Below are 23,297 nucleotides of genomic sequence, written 5' to 3' on the forward strand. Positions count from 1 at the left end.
AAAGTATATCTCAATGAAAACGATTTTATAATTTGAAAGAAATACTTGCATTAAAATTGAATTTTATAAAAATATTTGATTACTATTAATATATAAAAGTTGTAACATTACTAATGTGTATTGAATATTATTATATTATACCGTATAGTATACGGCGTATATATAATATATAATATACGGCGTATACTGTATATATTAATTTATATAATGCAAATAAAAAACAATATTAAAAAACTGTTATTATTATACATTGTATAAATTGTAATGTATTATTAATAAATTAATTATTAATTAATTATAAATAAATTAAACTATTAAATGTTTCAAAATTTAGTTATATATCATATATTTATATTATTTTACTTTATTGTATTGTACTTTTAATATAGTTACTTAAGTTAATAGTTATCTATAACAAAAGATACTATTATTACTAAAAGATAATAATAAGAAATATTATACATTACTATTTCATACAAAATAAAATGATTTTTTCTTTGTTTTGAAAAAGTTGTAATATTGTTATTAACAATAATTACAAATCAATATAATACTACAATAAATAATATTGTTTATGTTTTTATGATTTTTTACTTAATATGTTTTATTATAAAAAAACTTAATAATTTAGCAAAGAGATGGGCAGATCAAAAGTTCTAATAAATTTAAATGAGAAAATTTATAGTAAATTTCTCATAAATTGTTTTTATAGAAATTGTACTGTAGTTAGTCTACAATATATAGTTAGTATTATTCTATTAATATAATAGTGAGACTTATTCTGTACACTAAATTACACTACAATAGCTTACTATAAATTAAATAATTAAATATCTAATTATAATTATAATTTTTGTAAAATTATATTCATTATTGAAATATTTTTTTTTGTTTAATGTGATTAAATAAATAAATAAATTTTAAAAACTTTTAATATTAATTATATTACTAATAATAATATTTAGTAATTTTTTGTGTATATTTTTTAGAAAAATTCTAGAAATTTCTCTATTATTTTTAAGATATTTTCATTGTTTTCCAACACTAAATGTATCTAAAAATAATTATCGTTAAAAGGTTATTAAATATTAGTTATTTGTTATAAAATATATTAACAAAATATATAATAACATTTAATTATTGTGTATTAATATTTTCATATTAATAGTCTATTTTATTTATTGTATATTATTTTAATAACAACAACAACAAAATAAGTTATTACTATGTTTTTTGTGAGGTTATTGATATAAATAATATATCGTATCTCAGAAAACATCACAACAAAAATTATAATATTATAAAAATTTTTAAAAACAACATTTATTATGTTAAACTATATATTAAATCATAGTATAATATTAGGACAAATAATCTATGGTTTTACTGCTTTTTATGTAATTGAAAATTGAATAATTTATCCGCTTTACAACATAGTGGACACACCTTTTAACTATACGTACGACAATAGACTGCCATCAGTGACAATGTGTGCACCAAAAGCACAGTTAGTTAGCAACGAGTTCTATCGCCAGGTGTTCGGTGTCAATGATTCGGATGATCAGCCGATGTCCAGGCCTATAGATGCTGACAAACTCGAAATATTGACCGATAAACTAAATGAACTGCTAATAGAGGAACAGTTTGCGATACTATTTCCAAACAATACACTATCCAAGCACCTGGATGTCGGTATAATTCCTATTAAACAGATAAAGTTGTCATTGAATGCCCAGTTGTTTTGTTGGACACTAGACTATGGCTCATTAACTAGTGATGATTATCCAACGCTAATAACTAAGATAAACTTGGACATACCGGAGCTAATGATAACTGTGCACAATGTTAACGATCCGGTAATAAATATTGGCAAACACAATTTCCACACTATTAGACCAGAGTCTAAATACATTACAATTATTTCGTATAAATCGCAAACCTTGTATAGACTACCGTCACCTCATCTGTCAAATTGTTACTATTATAATAAAGAGGAATTAAATTATGGAAAGTGTATTGAATATATGCTTTACCGACTAAATAAAGTAAACTGTATACCCAAAGAGTTTACTCACCTGCTAACTAGCGGCACCAGTAGCAGCCGGAGCACCTGTGGTAAGCGTCGATACTACTGTCCTGGAAATGTATTCAACAACAACAACAACAGTATGTATTTAAGAAAAGCCAAATCGTTTTGTAAGAATATGGCCAATAAATTTGATCCAATGTCCGATAAAATGTATCGCATTTACAATATTGATTGCTATCATAATCAATACGTGACTAGAGTGACCAAACGTCCCAATAATAATTATGGACTTATTCCAGATAGTGGTGGCAGTGGTGGCCAGTCTATAGGCACTCAAATCAGAGTAATAGCTTTAGGCAGAGATAAGCAACAATTTATTTAGACTTTTTTTTTAAATGTGTGTTAGAGTTATGTGTATACGTTTACATTGGTTTTTTGTTTCGATTTTTTATTATAAAAAAATCATTAAAACATTAAATAAACTAAAAAATATTATATAAATAATCTATTTATTTTAATATTAATTTATATTATGAAATATACACAGATTTTCACAGTTTTTTTTATTTAAAAACAATAATTATATAAATAATTAATAATTTAATTTTCTAATTTTTTTTTAATTTAAACTGTAAAAACTAAATTATTATAATATAAAAAATCTATGTCAATATACAAATGTATTGTATTATTTGATATTAAAAAATGACGTTTGCAAAATTTCTTATTAAATTATTGAAATTTTTATATTATAAAAACTTGCCATGATGAAACTGAAACAAAAAAAACATATTAAACAAAAATAAAAATTTAATACAATGAAGTATAAATTATTATTAATATCAATATATTTGTTAGTTATTATTATTTTAAATCCAATCATAACTCAAATTAGTGGTGAATTTATATCGCTTAATGGCAATGATTGGATGGCAATTAGTCAAAATAAATGTAATGTTTAATTGCAATTAATATATTAATTATTCATAAAAATTTTAATATTTTAATTAAAGCAATAAAAGTGAAAGCTAAAGTACCGGGAAGTATACACTCAGATCTGAGACGAGAGGGTGTACTTAAACAGGATATTTATATACAATATAATGATATTGAATATCAATGGGTTTCGTTAGACAACTGGACTTATGTCAAGACATTTACGGGTAATATACTGTATTATTGTATTTAGTTTTAGTTATTTTTGTTGTTAAAATAATAACCTTATAAAAAATAATAACAAATTGATATCTATTTTTAAATATTTTTTTTTATAAAAAAAGTCGATTCATATATATTAGAGAAAATAACTGTTAATCTATTGGTCAAAGGCATTGATACTGTTAGCAGTATTTTCATAAATAATAAACTAATTGGCAAAACTAACAACCAATTTGTTAGATATAAGTCTAATGTCAAACAAGTGCTAAAATTAGGAAAAAATACTATTCGTGTGGCTTTTCAATCGGCTCCGGCATATGTTAAACAACAGTTCAATGATTTTCAACAAAAATATAATTATACCATTCCTTCAGGTTATATAAATTATTTATAAATGAAATTATTTATTTTTTTAAATAATGATTTTTTATATTAAATTTTTTTAGTTAACGAAAATAATTATGCTTTCATACGTAAAATGGCCGCATCTTTTGGTTGGGATTATGTTTGTATTTGATTTATTTGCATACAAACAACTAATTATATTTAATAAATGTTTTTTTTTTATTTTTTTTTTTTGATAAAAAGGGCCCATCATTTCCAACTCAGGGTATTTGGAAAGATATTGGTCTTGAAGTATACGATATGGGAATTATCAGAGATATTGTTGTGAAGACTAACAGATCTATGTCTCGCTGGACATTAAATTTGATAGTATTTCTTGAGTTAACGACACCACCAACTGATAGAGTATTGAATACAAAGTTTGATATTAGTTTAGATGAAAATGTTTTAATTAGTAGAAGAAAGCATTTATTGAAAACTAATAGTAATGAAGAAATTAGTGTCATGTTTGAGATCAAAATTCCCGACACTTTTCCCATAACGTTGTGGTTTCCCAACGGTGTGGCAAATAATACACAAAAATTATATGAATTGAAAGTTAACGTATCGTTTGTGGACAACAACAACAATGAGTGGTCTTCACTGACAAAGAAAATAGGTTTTCGTACGATTCGTTTGGTTCAAAAACCGGTTAAACCAATGGGTTTGACATTTTATTTTGAAGTCAACGATCTGGCCGTTTATGCAAAGGGAACCAATTGGATACCGGCTCACAATCTTCTCGATGTTGTTATCGATGAATACGTCCGACACTTATTGGTTTCGGCAAAGGAGGCCAACATGAATATGATAAGTGTGTTAGGAGAAGGTGTCTATGAGACAGACTATTTCTATGAGTTGGCCGATGAATTGGGTCTTATGATTTGGCATAATTTTATGTTTGACGTCTCTCCCTATCCGGCAAACACGGAATTTCTTCAAACAGTTGATCTGGAAGTACGACAACAATTGAGACGTATTCAACATCATCCGTCTATTGCTATTTGGTCGGGTAGGTGTTTGATTATCTAATATATATATCAATATCAATATAATAAATTAACTAGGTTATTTCTGAATAATTCACTAAACTAGGAAACAATGAGATAAAGTATTGTTCATTAATACTTTTTACAAATCAGAAACAACTAAACAATGATTATTATCGTCTATTTGTTGAACATATTAAACCTATTGTCGAAATTGAAGACCCGAGTCGACCGTTTATAACATCGAGTCCATCAAATGGTTTACAAACCATTAAAGATAACTACACTGAATCAATACTATCATCCAATGATAATCGTTACGGTGATGTACATTTTTATGACTATACCAGTCCATTGTGGGACTGGCAGGTCTATCCAAGTGCTAAATTTGTATCGGAATACGGTTTCCAATCGTATCCATCATTGGCAACATTATCGCAAGCTTTTTCTGTCAATGACTTTACATATCCTTTAAGTAAAGCCTTTAAACGCCGTCAAAGAAATCATTACGTGTTTAACTCAATTGAGGATATGATCAGTTAGTTTATGATAATTATTATGACATTATTTTAAGAATCCCTTATTATAGTTATTATTTATTTATTACTTATAATTAAAGGCCGATATTTTAAGATGCCTTCCAATGGAACTATCAATCGTTTCAATGATTTTCTATATTTATCGCAAATAACTCAAGCAATGGCTCTTAAAACTGAAACTGAATTTTATCGCCGAAATCGTAACATTGATAACGAAACAGGCAATGGATTTACTATGGGTGCCATGTATTGGCATCTTAACGACATATGGCAGGCGCCCACTTGGGCTTCAATTGAAAATACAGGCAAATGGAAAGTATTGCATTCATATGCCAAACAATTTTTTGATAATTTATTGGTTGTTCCCTATGAAGACAATAATAAACTCAAAGTAATTATATAATTATATAAATTTTATTTTAAAAAACTATTTTAATAAATTCTTTATTATAATTTGATTTATTTTTAAAAATTAGATTTCATTAGTCAATGACTATTATGAAAACATTGATTTTAATTTGAAAATTAAAGTCTATAAGTGGTCACAAAATAAGCCAATCTATGAGTTGTATAAACTTGTAAAAAGTGACAGTTTTTCGGCACAAATAGTTTACATTAAACCTATCGACGAATTGTTAACTGAATCTAAATGTATGAATAGAAATGATTGTTTACTAAATATTGAAATCAATAATTTAAGTTATAAACTACAGGTACAGTATAATCAATGATTTAAAAAAAATAATAGATATATTAATTAATTGATAATCAAACTATTTTTGTTTGTAGAGAAATAATTTTATGTTATTAACGGAACCGAAAAATTCAAATTTAATTAAACCTAATATTAAAGTAAGTGATGTCAAGAAAGGTTTAAATGATAAAACATTTATAATAAGTTTGTCGTCGGAAACAATTGCACCGTTTGTTTTGTTAGACTTTAAACTATTTAAAAATAATACACAATTTAGCGGACAATTCATGGAAAACGGATTTTTCATATTTGACGGAAAAAAATCAATTATTTTTAAATCAAATCAAAACATTAGTGAACATGAAATTAAAGACCAACTTATTGTTAAAACAGTTACAGATGTTATCTAATTAACTATCAATTATTATTATTAATACTTTTTGTTGTATTATATTTTAATATTATACTGTATTGGCATTGGCAGTCATAATATTTAGCTAAGTTTAATAAAATTGTTTAATTACATAATTGATTATTAAAAGAAAAAATAATTACAAATAATTTAATCTAAATTTATCAATAAACAATTAACTATATGTTTTAAAACAAAAAACAAGTGTATTTTTTTAATATAATACTTTTCTATAATTAAAAAGTAAATTTATTGATAATTATTTATTCAGGTAATAGTTAACTGTTTATTTACTAACACTATTTGTTAACAAAACACTCAATAGTAAATATTTAATTATAATATATTTTTTTAATGTAATAATACTAGTAATATACTGGACAACATATTATTGATATTCAATAATTATATGTTTGTATACAATTAACCTTGATACTAATATGCTGTTCACATAATACTAATACAGTATGATACACATAACATTGAACAAACTAAACAACATAAATGTTTTTTCTATTTTTTATTAAACATAAATTGTTTAAACATCATTCATAAATTTAATAAAATATAAATCATTAATAAATTAAATAAAAATGATTACTAAAATTATAATTGCATATAATGTATTATTCTAATATTATGTATTTCCCAAAAATAAATAATATCCAGTATATCTAAAAACTTGGTTGAAAAACATTTACTATACTACGAGCTCATGGATCGGGTAGTAGTGAAGTCAAAAATCACATTATATGATATACACACAGATTTTCATAATTTAATTCAAAACAATAATTATATAAATAATTATTCATTTTATTTTCTAATTTTTATCAAAATTTATTTTATCAATTTATGAATAACTTTGTTTTGATTTTGTTTAGTCAAAATATTATTATGATATAAAAAAAACTTTTTAGTTTTTTATTTTCAATCAAATTGGAAATTTCTTGGAAATTTAGTAAACATTAAACTATTAATTATCAATATTAATAAATTAATTTTTTTTTAATTGAGAAATAATTTTAATTTACATATGACATTGAAATTGTGTTTTTTTAAAAAAATAAATATCAGTCAATCAATTGATTTTCCCAATAATTAAATAAATGCGCAAAACACATACACACCATAAATAATATATAAAATACTATTAATATTTTTGTAACATATATTAAGCTCAAAAAAATAATCTTATATAACATTTGCACCTAAAGTTGATATACTATCTTAAAGTATATCTAATTTTTCTTTAAGAAACTATTTAACTATTAATTGCTTATAAAAATATAGTTAAAAAACAATTATGTCTAATGTGATCGCACTGACAGCTAAATCATCGCTTGTATGGATGATGTTAGTAGTTGTCGACGTACTCTACGAGCGCCAACTGATTCACGAAAGGACAGCCTATCATCAACATCAACGTTATCGTGTGTACGACTATGTTGTTGTTGGCGCCGGCAGTGCCGGCACTATAGTGGCCTGTCGTTTGTCGGCCATAACTAACGCTACTGTCCTATTGCTAGAGGCCGGAGGTCCAGCCGATGCACTGATCAACGATTTGCCCGGTATGGCCGATGAAGTGATGGATTATGACAAACAATTTTGGAGTTATACTACCGAAGCTCAGGTAGATATAGTTCAAAATAAAAATATTGTTCAAAAGGCCGGTAAGATATTGGGAGGCGGTTCAACCGTTAACAATATGGTCTATATAAGAGGTAGTCGTGAGTACTATAATAATTTAGGTATTACCGGTTGGAGCTATAATGATTTGCTGCCATATTTCAAGTTAATTGAAAATAATACCAATCCCAGTGCTGCAGCTGACAGTACTAATGGACCGATAGGTGTGTCAACTATAAATAATATTTCATGGCTTATGGATATACAACAAACGTTAAACAATTCAGGCCTACCCATTGTCAATCTAAACGATGATACAGTTTACGGTATTGCCGTAACACCGAAAAGTTATCGGGACTGTCAACGCCAGAGTACTGTTCAATCGTATATTGAAAGAAACGACATGTGCCCTGAATTGGATATACTAACCAAAGCACTGGCAGTCAAACTCCTTATCAATAGGACATCATTGGCTGGTAAACCAAAAGTATATGGTTTAGAGTTTATTAAAGATAACACAAAACATACCGTCACTGTTGACAAAGAGGTCATCCTATCTGCAGGTACTGTATCTCTGCTAATATATCGTTGCAAAATATATTACTCAATTTAATTGTCATCTTTTTATACATACAGGTGCTATAGAGTCACCCAAACTACTGATGCTGTCTGGTATTGGTCCCAAACAGCATTTAGACGATGTAGGCGTAACACCCGTATGGAGTGATATACCAGCAGTAGGACAGGGATACCAAACACATCCATCAGTTACACTGGATTTTGTTGGCAACTTTACACTAAATAAAACCGTGGCAAACCTGGGATCTATATTGACAAACGTTCAACAACTATATGAAGCTAATATACGACATACCGGTGCTCTTTGTGATGCACCGGCAGAGTTGACTATTATGTGGAACTCCAACTTATCCGAAAACAATACTAACTATCCCGACATTAAGTACCAGTTAACAGCATCCGGATCTCAACTGAAAATTAAGATCAGTGTTGTTCGCTGCAAAAGCACCGGTAGTATCAAACTGCGAGCTACCGATCCAAAGGTGCCGCCGATAGTCAATCAAAATTTATTGAAACACAAAGACGACAAACTAGCGTTTCTGGATGCTATTGCCAATGCCTTTCGATTAGTAGAAGAAACGCCATTATTTGGACAGTTTACCACTATTAAACCTGTTCAGGCACCGGGATGCGAGTATTGTACTAATAGTAGTATACCATTACATAAGTGCAGCGAATATCACAAGTGTATTATGAAAATGTATACGACATCAGAGTATCATTATGTTGGCACATGTCGTATGAGTGCACATAATAATAATACCGGTACTGAAAATAGTGTTGTAGATGAGCGCCTCCGTGTAAGGGGTGTTCATGGACTACGTATTGTCGACCTATCCATATATCCAGATATTGTTAATGCTGATCCTAATCCAGCGGCACTGTTAGCTGGTGAAAGGGGTGTCCATTTTATTATTGAAGATAATCATAAAAATATTAATATTATTTAATTAATATCTAAAATATACCAAATATATATATTTTGTAGTATTATGTTGAAAATAGATTTTTAAAAATAATTAATAAATTAAATAAAATATGTATGTATTAATAGAAAATTTATTGATAATAATAATCATAATAATGTTATACTAAAAATTTAATAATTACTATTAATTATTATACCAAAAATTTTTTTTAAGGATAACATAAAATAACGACAAAACATTATTTTTAACTAGTATTATAATAAAAACTAACAATTTTATAATTGATATTAATTAATAGACTGATAAAATTTTAGAGATAAGATAAAATATCGACAATACATTATTGTTAACTGAAAACAATAGAAAACAAAAATAATTAATTATTATAAATTAATATTAATTAAATTAATTAAATAAATATATATTACGAAAAATAATTTAGGAAACGTCATAACAAATAGCGGACCGACACTGAAACCAATGATCAATCGTTTTGATACTATTTTCTCGAAAAACATCATTAGTTTTAATTTTAGATGAATTTTCCTAATATTTAACTGTAATTTAATAATCATATTATATGATATGCAAAGCGATTTTGACACAATTGATGTACAAAATGATATAAAAAATATCAGAAACCATGAATATAATAATGCAATAATATATAATAGCATAACCAAAGTTTCAGTATTGATAAATAAAATTTGAATTAATACTAATAAACTAATTGGTACTAATGTAATAATTATATAAAAATAAAATTTATGCCAAAATCTATCAAATCTTTTAATTTGTTTGCATATAATGTGATGTTCAATAAATAATTTATTCAACGATTTATTAGATAATGAATGTTGTTTTATTTGTTTAATTTTTAACATAATTTGTTTATTGAATAAAATTATCCGAAGTTTAAGATAATAACAAATTATATAGAAATAGATAACATTATTGAATGCATCACTTGAGCCAAAATAAAATGCTATGTTTGTTATAACAATGAATATGTAGGCAAACAAAAACTCCAAAAATGTGTAAAATTTGATGACAATTACAATTGTTATGCATAAATATAACAAAGCTATTGTATAATTTTAAAAAAATATATTATAAAATGTAAGTGATAAAAAATAATATAACTGTAATACTTACAAACAATTTTAATTAATAACTTTGAAAACATATAAACTAATTTAGCTCGATCAGTTAGATTATGGATTATTTTATTATGTTTATTACTTAAATTAAGTTGACGTTTATTTATATGACCATTAATAATAAGCATCAATTTGATCCAATACATTGATTTACAATTATTATTATTTGGTAGATAAAATAATAATTTAAATATTAGCACTAAAATAAAAATAAACAAATATAATAATAAATATAATAATTGATGACCACCAATAAACATTGATACATCAAATATTAATTTTCTTTGATTATTAGTTAAATTAAAACACAATGGTATCAATAATTTTATCAAATATATTGAATCTAATAAAATTAATAATTTTACTAAAACTTTATTTTGATGATTTAATTTGTTAACATGTTTTGATCTATTAAGGTAATTATCCATTGTTGTTATACAAATATTTTAATTATAAAATATAAAATAAATACTGTATATACAAAATAAAGTCATCTAAAAAATGTTTTTAATATTTCTTGACTATTAATATTTTTTTAACTATTATTATTTTTTGACTATTAATATTTTTAGACTATTAATAATTATTGACTAATAATATTTTTAAACAACAACAAATATTGTAGATTCATAGTTAAGTTAAATTATAATAGTATTATTATCTATTTTAATATTAGTATCTATATCAATAACAAACTACATATACTGAAAAAAATTAATAAAATTATTTACTAATTTTAACTTTTATTTAATGACGTTAATAATTACCTTGAATAATCTTGAAAAAAACTCATAATGTTTCTATTAATAATATACAATACATTTATGATATATAAAATAAAACTATTATAAAATTAACTATCATAAATATCTAGTATACTGCTTATTTAAGTTTATAACTATTTTATAATAAATAATAAAAATTATTAAATTTAAAGTTTTTTACATGTATTATATTTAAATATTTAGCAAGATAAATTAATTGATTGAAACATTTAATGATAAAATAATGTTTAAAATGTTCAGTTAGTACACATAAAACATATATATCATATGAAATGAAATACAGCTACTATAATTATTTGAATATATTTCTAAAACAGTTTATTATTAATAATAATAATAATAAATTTAATACAATCAACTTTAAATTATTTTTATCAAATTATTTTTTAGTTTTTATTATATCAAATACAATCATTGCTATAATTAATTTTGAATTTACTGTTTAACACTTAACGGCTATGATTGGCAAGCAATTAGTCAAAATAAAATTAATGTTTTAATTGTATTTTTAATTACTTTTTTAGTTGTATTTTATTGTATTTTATATACTGTATGTTATATATAAAATAGTATAGTATGAAGTAGTGGTGGTGTTATGAATAGTATTATACTATTTATTAGAATATTTTAAAATAATTAATATTTTTTATTAAAGGGCATAATAAAGTAAAATATTTTTTACCTATTTTCAGGGAAAATTGAAAGATTTTTTTTGAAAGTTCCCTCCTTTGGGAAGTTGTCATAACTTTTTTATTATTTATTTATTATATTATTTATTATTATTATTATACATTAAAACTTAAGATGAAATAATTTGTTTGAATTAATAAACATAACAACAATAATTGTGTGTACATTAAAAAATATTTTTATTTTTATTTTTTTAGTATAAAAGTACTTATTTGAATGAATTAGCAAAATTAACTAATACTGTATAGACTATACTTGTATATTGTATTACAAATAGCATATTAGTTAAAATTTATTTTAAACATCAGGAAAATAACAAATATTATTAATAAATAATATTTTTGTTGTCACTGTAATAATCATGTGTGTGTGTATTGTCATAAATAATAAAGTAATAATAAACTTTCACAATATTACTTATTAATAGTCAAATACAATGTCTATTCATAAAAAAAACTTTCACTTCCACTTTGCAATTATATAATACAATTTATTATTAGTCAAAATAATTAAAAGGGTTATAATTTAATGATCAAAATAATTAAAGGTCAATATACTTAACAAATGGTTAACTGGTTTTTGTGTTGAGTTAATTCAAAAAGCATATAAATCATACACACAAAAAATTAATACAACTATACTATAAAAAACTTGCTAAACTAAAAGACACAATTTTTATTTAGACATAATTATTACAAAAATATAATAAAAAATATAAGTTTAATAATATGTACTATTATTTGTTAGTTTTTATTAATTTAAATTTAATCATAACTCAAATTAGTGGTGAATTTATATCGCTTAATGGCAATGATTGGCTGGCAATTAGTCAAAATAAATGTAATGTTTAATTGCAATTAATATATTAATAAATTATTTATAAAAATTTCAATATTTATCTCTAATTAAAGCAATCAAAGTGAAAGCTAAAGTACCGGGAAGTATACACTCAGATCTGAGACGAGAGGGTATACTTAAACAGGATATTTACATACAATATAATGATATTGAATATCAATGGGTTTCGTTAGACAACTGGACTTATGTGAAAACATTTACGGGTAATATACAGTATTATTGTATTTAGTTTTAGCTATTTTTCTAATATAAATCATAACTTATATAATACTAATTGATATCTTTTTAAAAGTCGATTCAAATATATTAAATAAAAAAACTGTTAACCTATTGGCAAAAGGCATTGATACTGTTAGCAGTATTTTTATAAATAATAAACTAATTGGCAAAACAAACAACCAATATGTTAGATATAAGTTTAATGTCAAACAAGTCCTAAAATTGGGAAAAAATACTATTCGTGTGGCTTTTCAATCGGCTCCGGCATATGTTAAACAACAGTTCAATGATTTTCAACAAAAATATAATTATACCATTCCTTCAGGTTATATAAATTATTTATAAATGAAAATATTTAACATATTTAATATTTTTTTAGTTAACGAAAATAATTATGCTTTCATACGTAAAATGGCCGCATCTTTTGGTTGGGATTATGTTTGTATTTGATTTATTTGCGTACAAATTACCCATTATTTTTAGTAAATGCTTTTTTTAAATTTTTTTTGTTTATAAAAGGGCCCATCATTTCCAACTCAGGGTATTTGGAAAGATATTGGTCTTGAAGTATACGATATGGGAATTATCAGAGATATTGTTGTGAAGACTACCAGATCTATGTCTCGCTGGACATTAAATTTGATAGTATTTCTTGAGTTAACGACACCACCAACTGATAGAGTATTAAATACAAAGTTTGATATTAGTTTAGATGAAAATGTTTTAATTAGTAGAAGAAAGCATTTATTGAAAACCAATAGCAATGGAGAGTTAAGTGTTAGGTTTGAAATCAAAATACCCGACACTTTACCGATAATGTTGTGGTTTCCCAACGGTGTGGCAAATAATACACAAAAATTATATGAATTGAAAGTTAACGTATCGTTTGTGGACAACAACAACAACTATGAGTGGTCTTCAATGACAAAGAAAATAGGTTTTCGTACCATTCGTTTGGTTCAAAAACCTGTTAAACCAATGGGTTTGACATTTTATTTTGAAGTCAACGATTTGGCCGTTTACGCAAAGGGGACCAATTGGATACCGGCTCACAATCTTCTCGATGTTGTTACCGACGAATACGTCCGACACTTATTGGTGTCGGCAAAGGAGGCCAACATGAATATTATGCGAGTTTGGGGCGGAGGTGTCTATGAGACAGACTATCTGTACGGGTTGGCCGACGAATTGGGTCTTATGATTTGGCAGGACTTTATGTTTACTCTTTCTCCATATCCGGCAAACCCGGAATTTTTGGAAACAGTTGACCTGGAAGTACGTCAACAAGTGAGACGTATTCAACATCATCCGTCAATTGCAATTTGGTCGGGTAGGTGTCTGTAACATTTTGGATACTATAAACTTAAATTTTTACTACAATTTATTAAAATCTAGGAAACAATGAGATAGAAGCGCTCAGATTAATACTTTTTCCTAATCAAACTCATCTAAAGGATGATTATTATCGACTATTTGTCAAACATATTAAACCTATTGTCGAGAGTGAAGACCCGAGTCGACCGTTTGTCATATCGAGTCCATCAAATGGTTTACAAACCATTAAAGATAATTATACCGACACACAAACAAATGATAATCGTTACGGTGATATACATTTTTATGACTATACCAGTCCATTGTGGGACTGGCAGGTCTATCCAAGTGCTAAATTTGTATCGGAATACGGTTTCCAATCGTATCCATCATTGGCAACATTATCTCAAGCTTTTTCTGTCAATGACTTTACATATCCATTAAGTAAAGCCGTTAAACGCCGTCAAAGAAATATATATTATCTTAACTCAATTGAGGATATGATCAGTTAGTTTATTATTATTCAAAAATTATTTTAACTATTCATTATAATTGTTAAATTTGATATTTATTTACAAAATAAAGGCCGATATTTTAAGATGCCTTCCAATGGAACTGTCAATCGTTTCAATGATTTTCTGTATTTATCGCAAATAACTCAAGCAATGGCTCTCAAAACTGAAACTGAATTTTATCGCCGAAATCGCAATATTGATACCGAAACTGGCAATGGATTTACTATGGGTGCCATGTATTGGCAGCTAAACGACGTATGGCAGGCGCCCACTTGGGCTTCAATTGAAAATACAGGCAAATGGAAAGTATTGCATTCATATGCCAAACAATTTTTTGATAATTTATTGGTTGTTCCCTATGAAGACAATAATAAACTCAAAGTAATAACAATTATTATATAAATTTTATTATTGAAAATTATTTTATATAATTATTTTTTATATAGATTGCGTTAGTTAATGACTATTATCAAAAAATCGATTTTAATTTGAAAATTAAAGTCTATAAGTGGTCACAAAATAAGCCAATCTATGAATTATACAAATTAGTCAAAAGTGACAGTTTTTCGGCAAAAATTGTTTACATTAAACCTATTAGCGATTTGTTAACTGAATCTAAATGTATGGATAGAAATGATTGTTTACTTAGTATTGAAATCAATAATTTAAGTTATAAACTACAGGTACAGTACTTTTATAAAATATTTTTTTAGATTTAGTAATTAATTAATAATTAAAATATTATAAATTAAATTTTTTATATTATATTATTTTGTAGACAAATAACTTTATGTTATTAGCGGAACCGAAAAATTCAAATTTAATTAAACCTAATATTAAAGTAAGTGATGTCAAGAAAGGTTTAAATGATAAAACATTTATAATAAGTTTGTCGTCGGAAACAATTGCACCGTTTGTTTTGTTAGACTTTAAACTATTTAAAAATAATACACAAATTAGCGGACAATTCATGCAAAACGGATTTTTCATATTTGACGGACAAAAATCAATTATTTTTAAATCAAATCAAAACATTAGTGAACATGAAATTAAAGACCAACTTATTGTTAAAACAGTTACAGATGTTATCTAATTAACTATTAATTATTATTATTAATGATATTTTTATTGATAATTATTATAGTATATTATAAATGTCAAAATACATTATAATTTTTTTAAAAACTTATTATTTGTTTTCTAAAATTAATATTTATTCTTTTTTAATAGCAAAGTATATAAATTTTTAATATTAATATATTATTTATTTAATTAGTCAAATATAATTTCATTTTTATTAAATGATAAATTGTTTTTTTTTAAAAGACTTGATCTCAGTTTTTGTTATTATGAAGACTTAAATAAATATTCTGTTAATTAAGTTTTTTAAATTTTATTTTATTAATATTTTCGTGTATTAAAAGTATTTTTAAAAAATTACTATTCAACAATTAATTATTATTTCGATACATTTTTTAAATTTTAATAAACTTTAAATATTATTAATTAGTAAATTATAATATTAGGCATTTGAAACATAAATTTTTATTGATAATAATAAATAGCGACAATACATTATTGTTAACTAAAATATAAAAAATAATATAAAAAAGGATTATTAATATCTAATATTTAAATATAATATTTAAAAAATATAGCTTACAATACAAAGTTTAGGAAATGTCATAACAAATAGTGGACCGACACTGAAACCAATGATCAATCGTTTTGACATTAATTTCTCAAAAAAATATCATTAATTTTAATTTTAGTCGAATTTTACTAATCAAATCTAATTGCAATTTAATTATTTTGTTTGACGACATACACATAGATTTGGATACAATTGATGCACAAAATGATATAAAAAATATTAGAAACCATGAATATAATAATAAACATATGTATAATAACATAAGTAATATGTCAACAGTTATAAAAATTAATAAAAGTAATGCTAATAAACTAACTGGTATTAATATAGCTATTATATAGAAATAAAATTTATGCCAAAATTTATCAAACATTTCAATTTGTTTGCATATAATGTGATGTTCAATAAAAACTTTATTCAAAGATTTTTTAGACAATGATTTTTGTTGTATTTTATTTAATTTAGTCATAATATGTTTGTTCAATAAGTTTAAGCGAATTTTAAAATAATAACAAATTATATAAAAATATGCGACACTATTGAATCCAATATAACAGCCCATATAAAATGTTATATTAGTTATAACAATGAATACATAAGCAAATAAAAACTCTAATAAACTATAAAATCTATAAACAATAATTATTGTTATGCTTAGATTTACCAAAACTATAGTACAATAAAAAAATTAATAATAATTTAAAAAATTAATATTTTAATAGTAACAATAATACTTACAAACAAATTTGCTAATTAATTTACTTAGCAAATTAATTAATTTAGCACGATCAATTAGCTTATTAATAATTTTGTTATGTCTATTAGTTAGGCAAAGTTGACATTTATTTAACTGGCCATTTATAACGAGCATCAGTTTAATCCAATAAATTGATTTAATATTATTATCATTTGGTAAATAAAATAATAATTGCAAAATTAATGCTAAAATAAACATTAGTAAATATGTTATACCAATTAATAATTGATTGCCACACATAAACAATGAAAAATCAAATAATATTTTGCTTTGATTGTTAGACAAATTAAAACATAAGGGTATTAAAACTTTTAATAAAAATATTATATTTAATAGAATTAAAAATTTATCTAAAATATTGTTTTGATAATTTAAGTTATCAATATGTTTTGAACTATCTAGGTAATTATGCATTGTTGTTTAAGATAATAATTTTTTATAATAAAATATTAATTATTCCTATATACTTAATGATTGACAAAATATTTATTATCATATATTTTATTATTAACTTTTAAGATAACAAATTATGTCAGTATTTTAATATATTTATAATAAAATTACTAATTTATATTAAATATATTGCTAATATATTAATGCAATAAGTTACAATAACAAATTACATCTACTGTTACAGTAAATTAGTTATAAGTTAATTAATTATTAATTATTAAAAGTTGGCAATAAAATTATTATAATTAATTATAAAATATAATTTATATATTATATATTAATAATTCTAAAAAAATAATTTTATAATTAGTTATTATTTATTACAAATAGTTATTCATATATTGAATTTTTGACAATAGATACACTAAATAGAGTAGAATTTCATTAAAACCGATGCAGATATAAATATTTTTAAAGTTTAAAATATATTTTATTTTAAAAAACCTAATAATTTTAATATTAAAAAATATTGACTTTGTTTTATTAAAAATAAAATTAAAAACAAACAAAACAAATAATTAAAATGTTAAATATTTAAATGTTTAGCAATTACAATTAAGCGCAGATTTATTATTATGTTTTAATACAAAATTATTGTTTAGATTAAAAAAATTAAAAAAATCGTTTTAAACAAATATTAATAATATAAAAATGTTATTATAATAATAATACAAAATTGTTAATTTTAGTTTAGTTTTTAATAAATAATATTAAAATTATTTGATTGTATCGTAGAATTTAAGTAATAGTATAAAATACCGACAATACATAATAGATAGCTAAACAAAATAAACAAAATATTAAAATTAATATAATTAAAATAATTTCATATTATGTATTAATCTAAAATTATTAAAAATATTTATAACTTACAAAACATAGTTTAGGAAAAGTCATAACAAATAGCGGTCCGACAGTAAAACCAAAAATCAACATTTTTGATATTAATTTCTCAAAAAACATCATTACTTTTAATTTAAGATAAAATGTATTATTATGTGAATGTAATTGCAATTTACATATTTTATTTGACGACAAATGTAGTGTCTTTGAAACAATTGATGCACAAAATGATATGAAAAATATGAAAAACCATGTATAGAGTAAACCCATAATATATGTTAACATTGATATTATATGTGATTTTGTAAATATTAAGGCAATTAATAAAAATAAATTAAGTGGTATTAATATAATAATTATACAAAAATAAAATCGATGCCAAAATTTGTCAAAGAATTTAATTTGTTTGCATATAATGTGATGCTCTTTAAATAAATTTTCAATAATATTATAATTATTATTGATATTATTTGTATTTTGAATTTTTGTTTGAAAATCTATTGTTTGCAATATATTTTTGTTCAATAATTGAATGCGTTGTCTAAAATAATAACAAATTATATAGAAATATGCGGCACTATTAAGTGCATCATAGGAGCCGACATAAGTTGTTAATATAAACAAAATAATTGGTATTAATGCCAATAAAAATTCAATTAATGTATAGTAATTGATTATAATAAATAAATTAGTCAATAATATTAATAAACCTGGAAAATAATGAGAAAATACAAAAAATTTAATAAATATATATATGTTTTTTCTTTAAAATTTTTAGTTAAAAATTTTTGTTTATACATACATAATATTATTCTAAAATATTTACTAAATTTTTTAATTAATTTAACACGATCAATAATTTTTATCAATATCAATCGGTGTCTATCATGATTTAATTCCAGTTCAATTAAGTTAATTTGACCATTGGTAATTAACATCAATTTTGTCCAATATAATAATTGAGGATGGTTGTTTTTGTTGTTTGGTAAATAAAATAATAATCGTATAATTAATAACCAAATTATGCATAATAAATAAATAATTGTATTCAATAGTTTATGACCTCCGATAAACAGTGTAGCATCAAATAATAATTTACCATGTACATAATTTAAATTAATAGACAATATTATTAGTATTTTAATTATATTTATAATATGAACTAAAGTTAACAAATAGATTAGTAGTTTGTGTTTTGAATTTGAATTATTTGTTAAATTATTTTTGTAAAAATAATTTAACATTATTTTTTATTTGTTTATAACACTAAATTAACATAATTATTAAATACTTAATTAATAATAATATAAAATGTTCTGTAAGTGTTATATAAATTAATAAAATTAGAAATTATTTAGTTTTATTCAAAATAATGCAACAATTTTTTTAATATAATAAATACAAGTTGTTTAGTATATCCAATTAAATAAAGGTTAAAAGTTAATATTATTTTATTATAATATTTTATTATTTATATTTAAATAGTTGTATTTTTATTATAGACTATATATAGTTCTGTATTATAAACTCAAATTAAATATTTCTAATTTAAATATTATAGAAATAATAATTGTCTTCTATTTTTAACTAATATTATTACATCAAATAATATATAATAATATATAATTTAATGTATAACATTAACACTTAATTATTAGATATTATCTACAAATTCAATTAAATATTTAAATATGACTAAAAATGTAATAATAATAAAAATAATAACTTTATTTTTAGATAATTATTTTGTAATTTATATATTTTTATTAACAATAACAGTATATTTTTAAAAATATTTAATTGTATAGTAAAAATTAAGCGAAAGTATAAAATACCGAACAATAAATAATTGATAACTAAAACAAACAAACAAAACAAAAATTAAAAAAAATTCTAAAAAAATAGAACCAAACATATTGTAAAAAACAAATTAATAGTTTTAATATTAAACAAATATTTACATTATTTTATTGAAAACAAAATTAAGTAATTAATAAATTATATAGTTTACATAGTTAGATATAATGTTGTATAATTATATAATTAACTAATGAAATTAAATATGTATTTTATTATGTGTTAGTAATTCTCTATTTAAATAAAAAGTTAAAAAATAATTTATAATAATATTTTATTATAATAAATATATTTTGATAATTATTTAATAGTATCGTAAAATTTTAGCGATAATATGAAGTAACGACAATACATTATTGATAACTATATAATAAATTAATTAATATTCAATAATTATAATGTTAACTAAAAATAAAATTTTGGTTAATTATAGAGAAATTAATTAAAATTAAAAATTAAATCAACTTACAAAACATAGTTTAGGAAATGTCATAACAAATAGCGGTCCGACACTGAAACCAATGATCAGTCGGTTTGAAACTAATTTCTCAAAAAACATCATTAGTTTTAATTTACGATTAGTTTTATTAGTATTTAATTGCAATTTATTAATTTTATTATGTGATAAACTAATTAACTTTGAGACAATTGATGAACAAAATGATATGAAAAATATAACAAACCATGTATACAATAATACATAAACATATAATAATTGTGTCATTGTTTCATTATTAGTAAACATTATATATATTAATGATAGTAAATTAATTGGTAGTAATATAACAATAATGTAAAAATAAAACTTATGCCAAAATTTGTCAAAGTTTTTAATTTGTTTGCATATAATATGATGTTCAATGAAAATTTTATTCAATGTTTTATTTGATTTTGTTTTTTTAATTTTGTTCAATTTTAACACAATATGTTTGTTCAATAAATTTATGCGAAGTTTGAAATAATAACAAATTAAGTAAAAATATACAGCACTATTTATACCATTATTACAGCCCACATAAAGTGTTATATTAAACATAACAATTAATATATAGGCAAATATAAAGTCGATAAATGTATAATATCTGATAATAATGATTAGTATTATAATTAGATTAAGTGAATCTATTAAAAAAATAATAATTAATTTTTATTTAATAACTATAAACAAACACTAATATAATACTTACAAATAATCATGAGTAGCAATTTACTTATAATGTTTATAAACTTAGCATGGTTAATTAGCCTATTAATTAGCTTAATATGTTTATTAGTTAAATCTAGTTTGCGTTTATCTAGTTGTCCATTTATTATAAATATTAATCTTAACCAATACATTGATTTATTTTTCTTCTTCTTATTATTGTTAGGTAAATAAAATAATAATTTTAAAATTAATGAAAAAGTAAAGCTCAAAAAAAATATTATTGTATTAAACAATTTATTTCCACCAAAAAACAATAAAACATTAAATAATATTTTGCTTTGATTAATATTTAAATCAAAACATAAAGGTATTATTAACTTTATTAAAAATACTATTTCCAATAAATAGTATTAACATTTTTGCTAAAACAGTATTTTGTTGATTTAAATTGTTGATCTGTTTTGTCATAAATAGATAATTATACATTTTTCTAATTTAATAAAAATATTGTATAATAATATACTTTATATAACTTATATTTTAAACAATAAATAATATATTTATAATAACTATAGTTAATAATATGCCAATATTTTTTTAAACAACAATTTTCACAATATTTTATTATTTATAAAATTATATTTAATATTTAAAAATATTAATAAATAGTAAAAGTATTGATAAAATTAATTAATTTAATATAATATACTAAAATTAATTAATTTAATATAATATACTAAAATTAATTAATTTTTATCAATACTCTTTCTATTTAATAATATTTTTAAATATTAAGTATAATTTTATAATGAATAAAATATTATTATAAAAATTAATTATAAATAATACAATTGTAAAAATTATTTAACAATATTTTAGATAATATATTAATACGACATAATTAATTATTAGTCTATAATAGACTCTATATTAACTAAATTAAAAAACTATAATTATTTTATAAAATTAATTATTGTAATTAAACATTTGCATTAGTATGTACAGTATTAGTATTACTAACTTAGTAATAATAAAATTAAATAAGTATTTTAATAACTTTTTTTTAACTGTTAGTTTTCTTAGTATATATCGATTATGAATATTTTGAATTACTAAAAAATTATTAATAAAATCATTAATACAAAATTTATTGTTATTATAACGATGCTTATGTAGAAACAATATATAATAATAAATTTGATCAAACTTTTAAACTTGATTGCATTTAAAATTATAGTTTAAAAAATGATATTTAAAATAAAAAAATATTATATGATTAAGATAATATATAAAATACAAAATTTATTTATAGCTATTAATTGATAACAAAAACAGTAAAATAAATATCATTATACAATAAACATTAAAATAAAATTTATATTAGAATAATAAAAATATTAATCTTTACTTTGAAAACAATTGATAATTACTTAATTTCAAGACAATGTTAATATTATAATTATTATAATGCTATTAATACACAATATAAATAAATGTCAAAATCTTAGTTTAGTTTATTAATAAATAATTTTTTAAATTATTTGATTGTATCGTAGAATTTAAACAATAGTATTAAATACCGAAAATACATTATCGATAGCTAAACAAATAAACAAAAATTGATAAAAAAATGTTTTGATATTAAGTATTAATTTAATTAAATGACTTACAAAACATAGTTTAGGAAAAGTCATAACAAAGAA

At 22.2% G+C, this 23,297-nt stretch overlaps 2 protein-coding genes across 2 annotated transcripts; both read left to right on the plus strand.

The window, feature by feature from the left end:
* Positions 1-2,734: 2,734 nt before the first annotated feature.
* On the plus strand, positions 2,735-6,203 carry LOC128960092 (beta-mannosidase-like). The gene is made up of 10 exons (XM_054306162.1): positions 2,735-2,739; positions 2,925-2,980; positions 3,043-3,192; positions 3,310-3,561; positions 3,634-3,692; positions 3,776-4,583; positions 4,667-5,098; positions 5,180-5,490; positions 5,576-5,750; positions 6,187-6,203. Exons 1-10 carry the CDS (start codon positions 2,735-2,737, stop codon positions 6,201-6,203), a joined length of 2,265 nt encoding a protein of 754 aa, XP_054162137.1.
* A 1,308-nt stretch (positions 6,204-7,511) lies between these two features.
* LOC128960093 (beta-mannosidase-like) lies at positions 7,512-15,976 on the plus strand. The gene is made up of 11 exons (XM_054306164.1): positions 7,512-8,397; positions 8,471-9,296; positions 12,762-12,817; positions 12,889-13,038; positions 13,128-13,379; positions 13,434-13,492; positions 13,574-14,384; positions 14,450-14,875; positions 14,954-15,264; positions 15,330-15,566; positions 15,662-15,976. Exons 1-11 carry the CDS (start codon positions 7,512-7,514, stop codon positions 15,974-15,976), a joined length of 4,329 nt encoding a protein of 1,442 aa, XP_054162139.1.
* Positions 15,977-23,297: the final 7,321 nt, after the last annotated feature.

This window comes from Oppia nitens, unplaced genomic scaffold, assembly GCF_028296485.1.
Source record: "Oppia nitens isolate AA-2021 unplaced genomic scaffold, nextdenovo-longstitch-racon4-pilon3 scaffold4_pilon_pilon_pilon, whole genome shotgun sequence".
Classification (NCBI taxonomy): domain Eukaryota; kingdom Metazoa; phylum Arthropoda; class Arachnida; order Sarcoptiformes; family Oppiidae; genus Oppia; species Oppia nitens.

Excerpts from the sequence above, each read along its gene's own strand:
- LOC128960092 (XM_054306162.1), top strand. Across the intron at positions 4,584-4,666 it reads GTCTATTGCTATTTGGTCGG|GAAACAATGAGATAAAGTAT; the intron begins GTAGGTGTTTGA and ends TCACTAAACTAG. Across the intron at positions 5,099-5,179 it reads CTCAATTGAGGATATGATCA|GCCGATATTTTAAGATGCCT; the intron begins GTTAGTTTATGA and ends TTATAATTAAAG.
- LOC128960093 (XM_054306164.1), top strand. The coding sequence starts at position 7,512 with ATGTCTAATGTGATCGCACTGACAGCTAAATCATCGCTTGTATGGATG. Across the intron at positions 13,039-13,127 it reads TTATGTGAAAACATTTACGG|TCGATTCAAATATATTAAAT; the intron begins GTAATATACAGT and ends TCTTTTTAAAAG. Across the intron at positions 13,493-13,573 it reads CATCTTTTGGTTGGGATTAT|GGCCCATCATTTCCAACTCA; the intron begins GTTTGTATTTGA and ends TGTTTATAAAAG.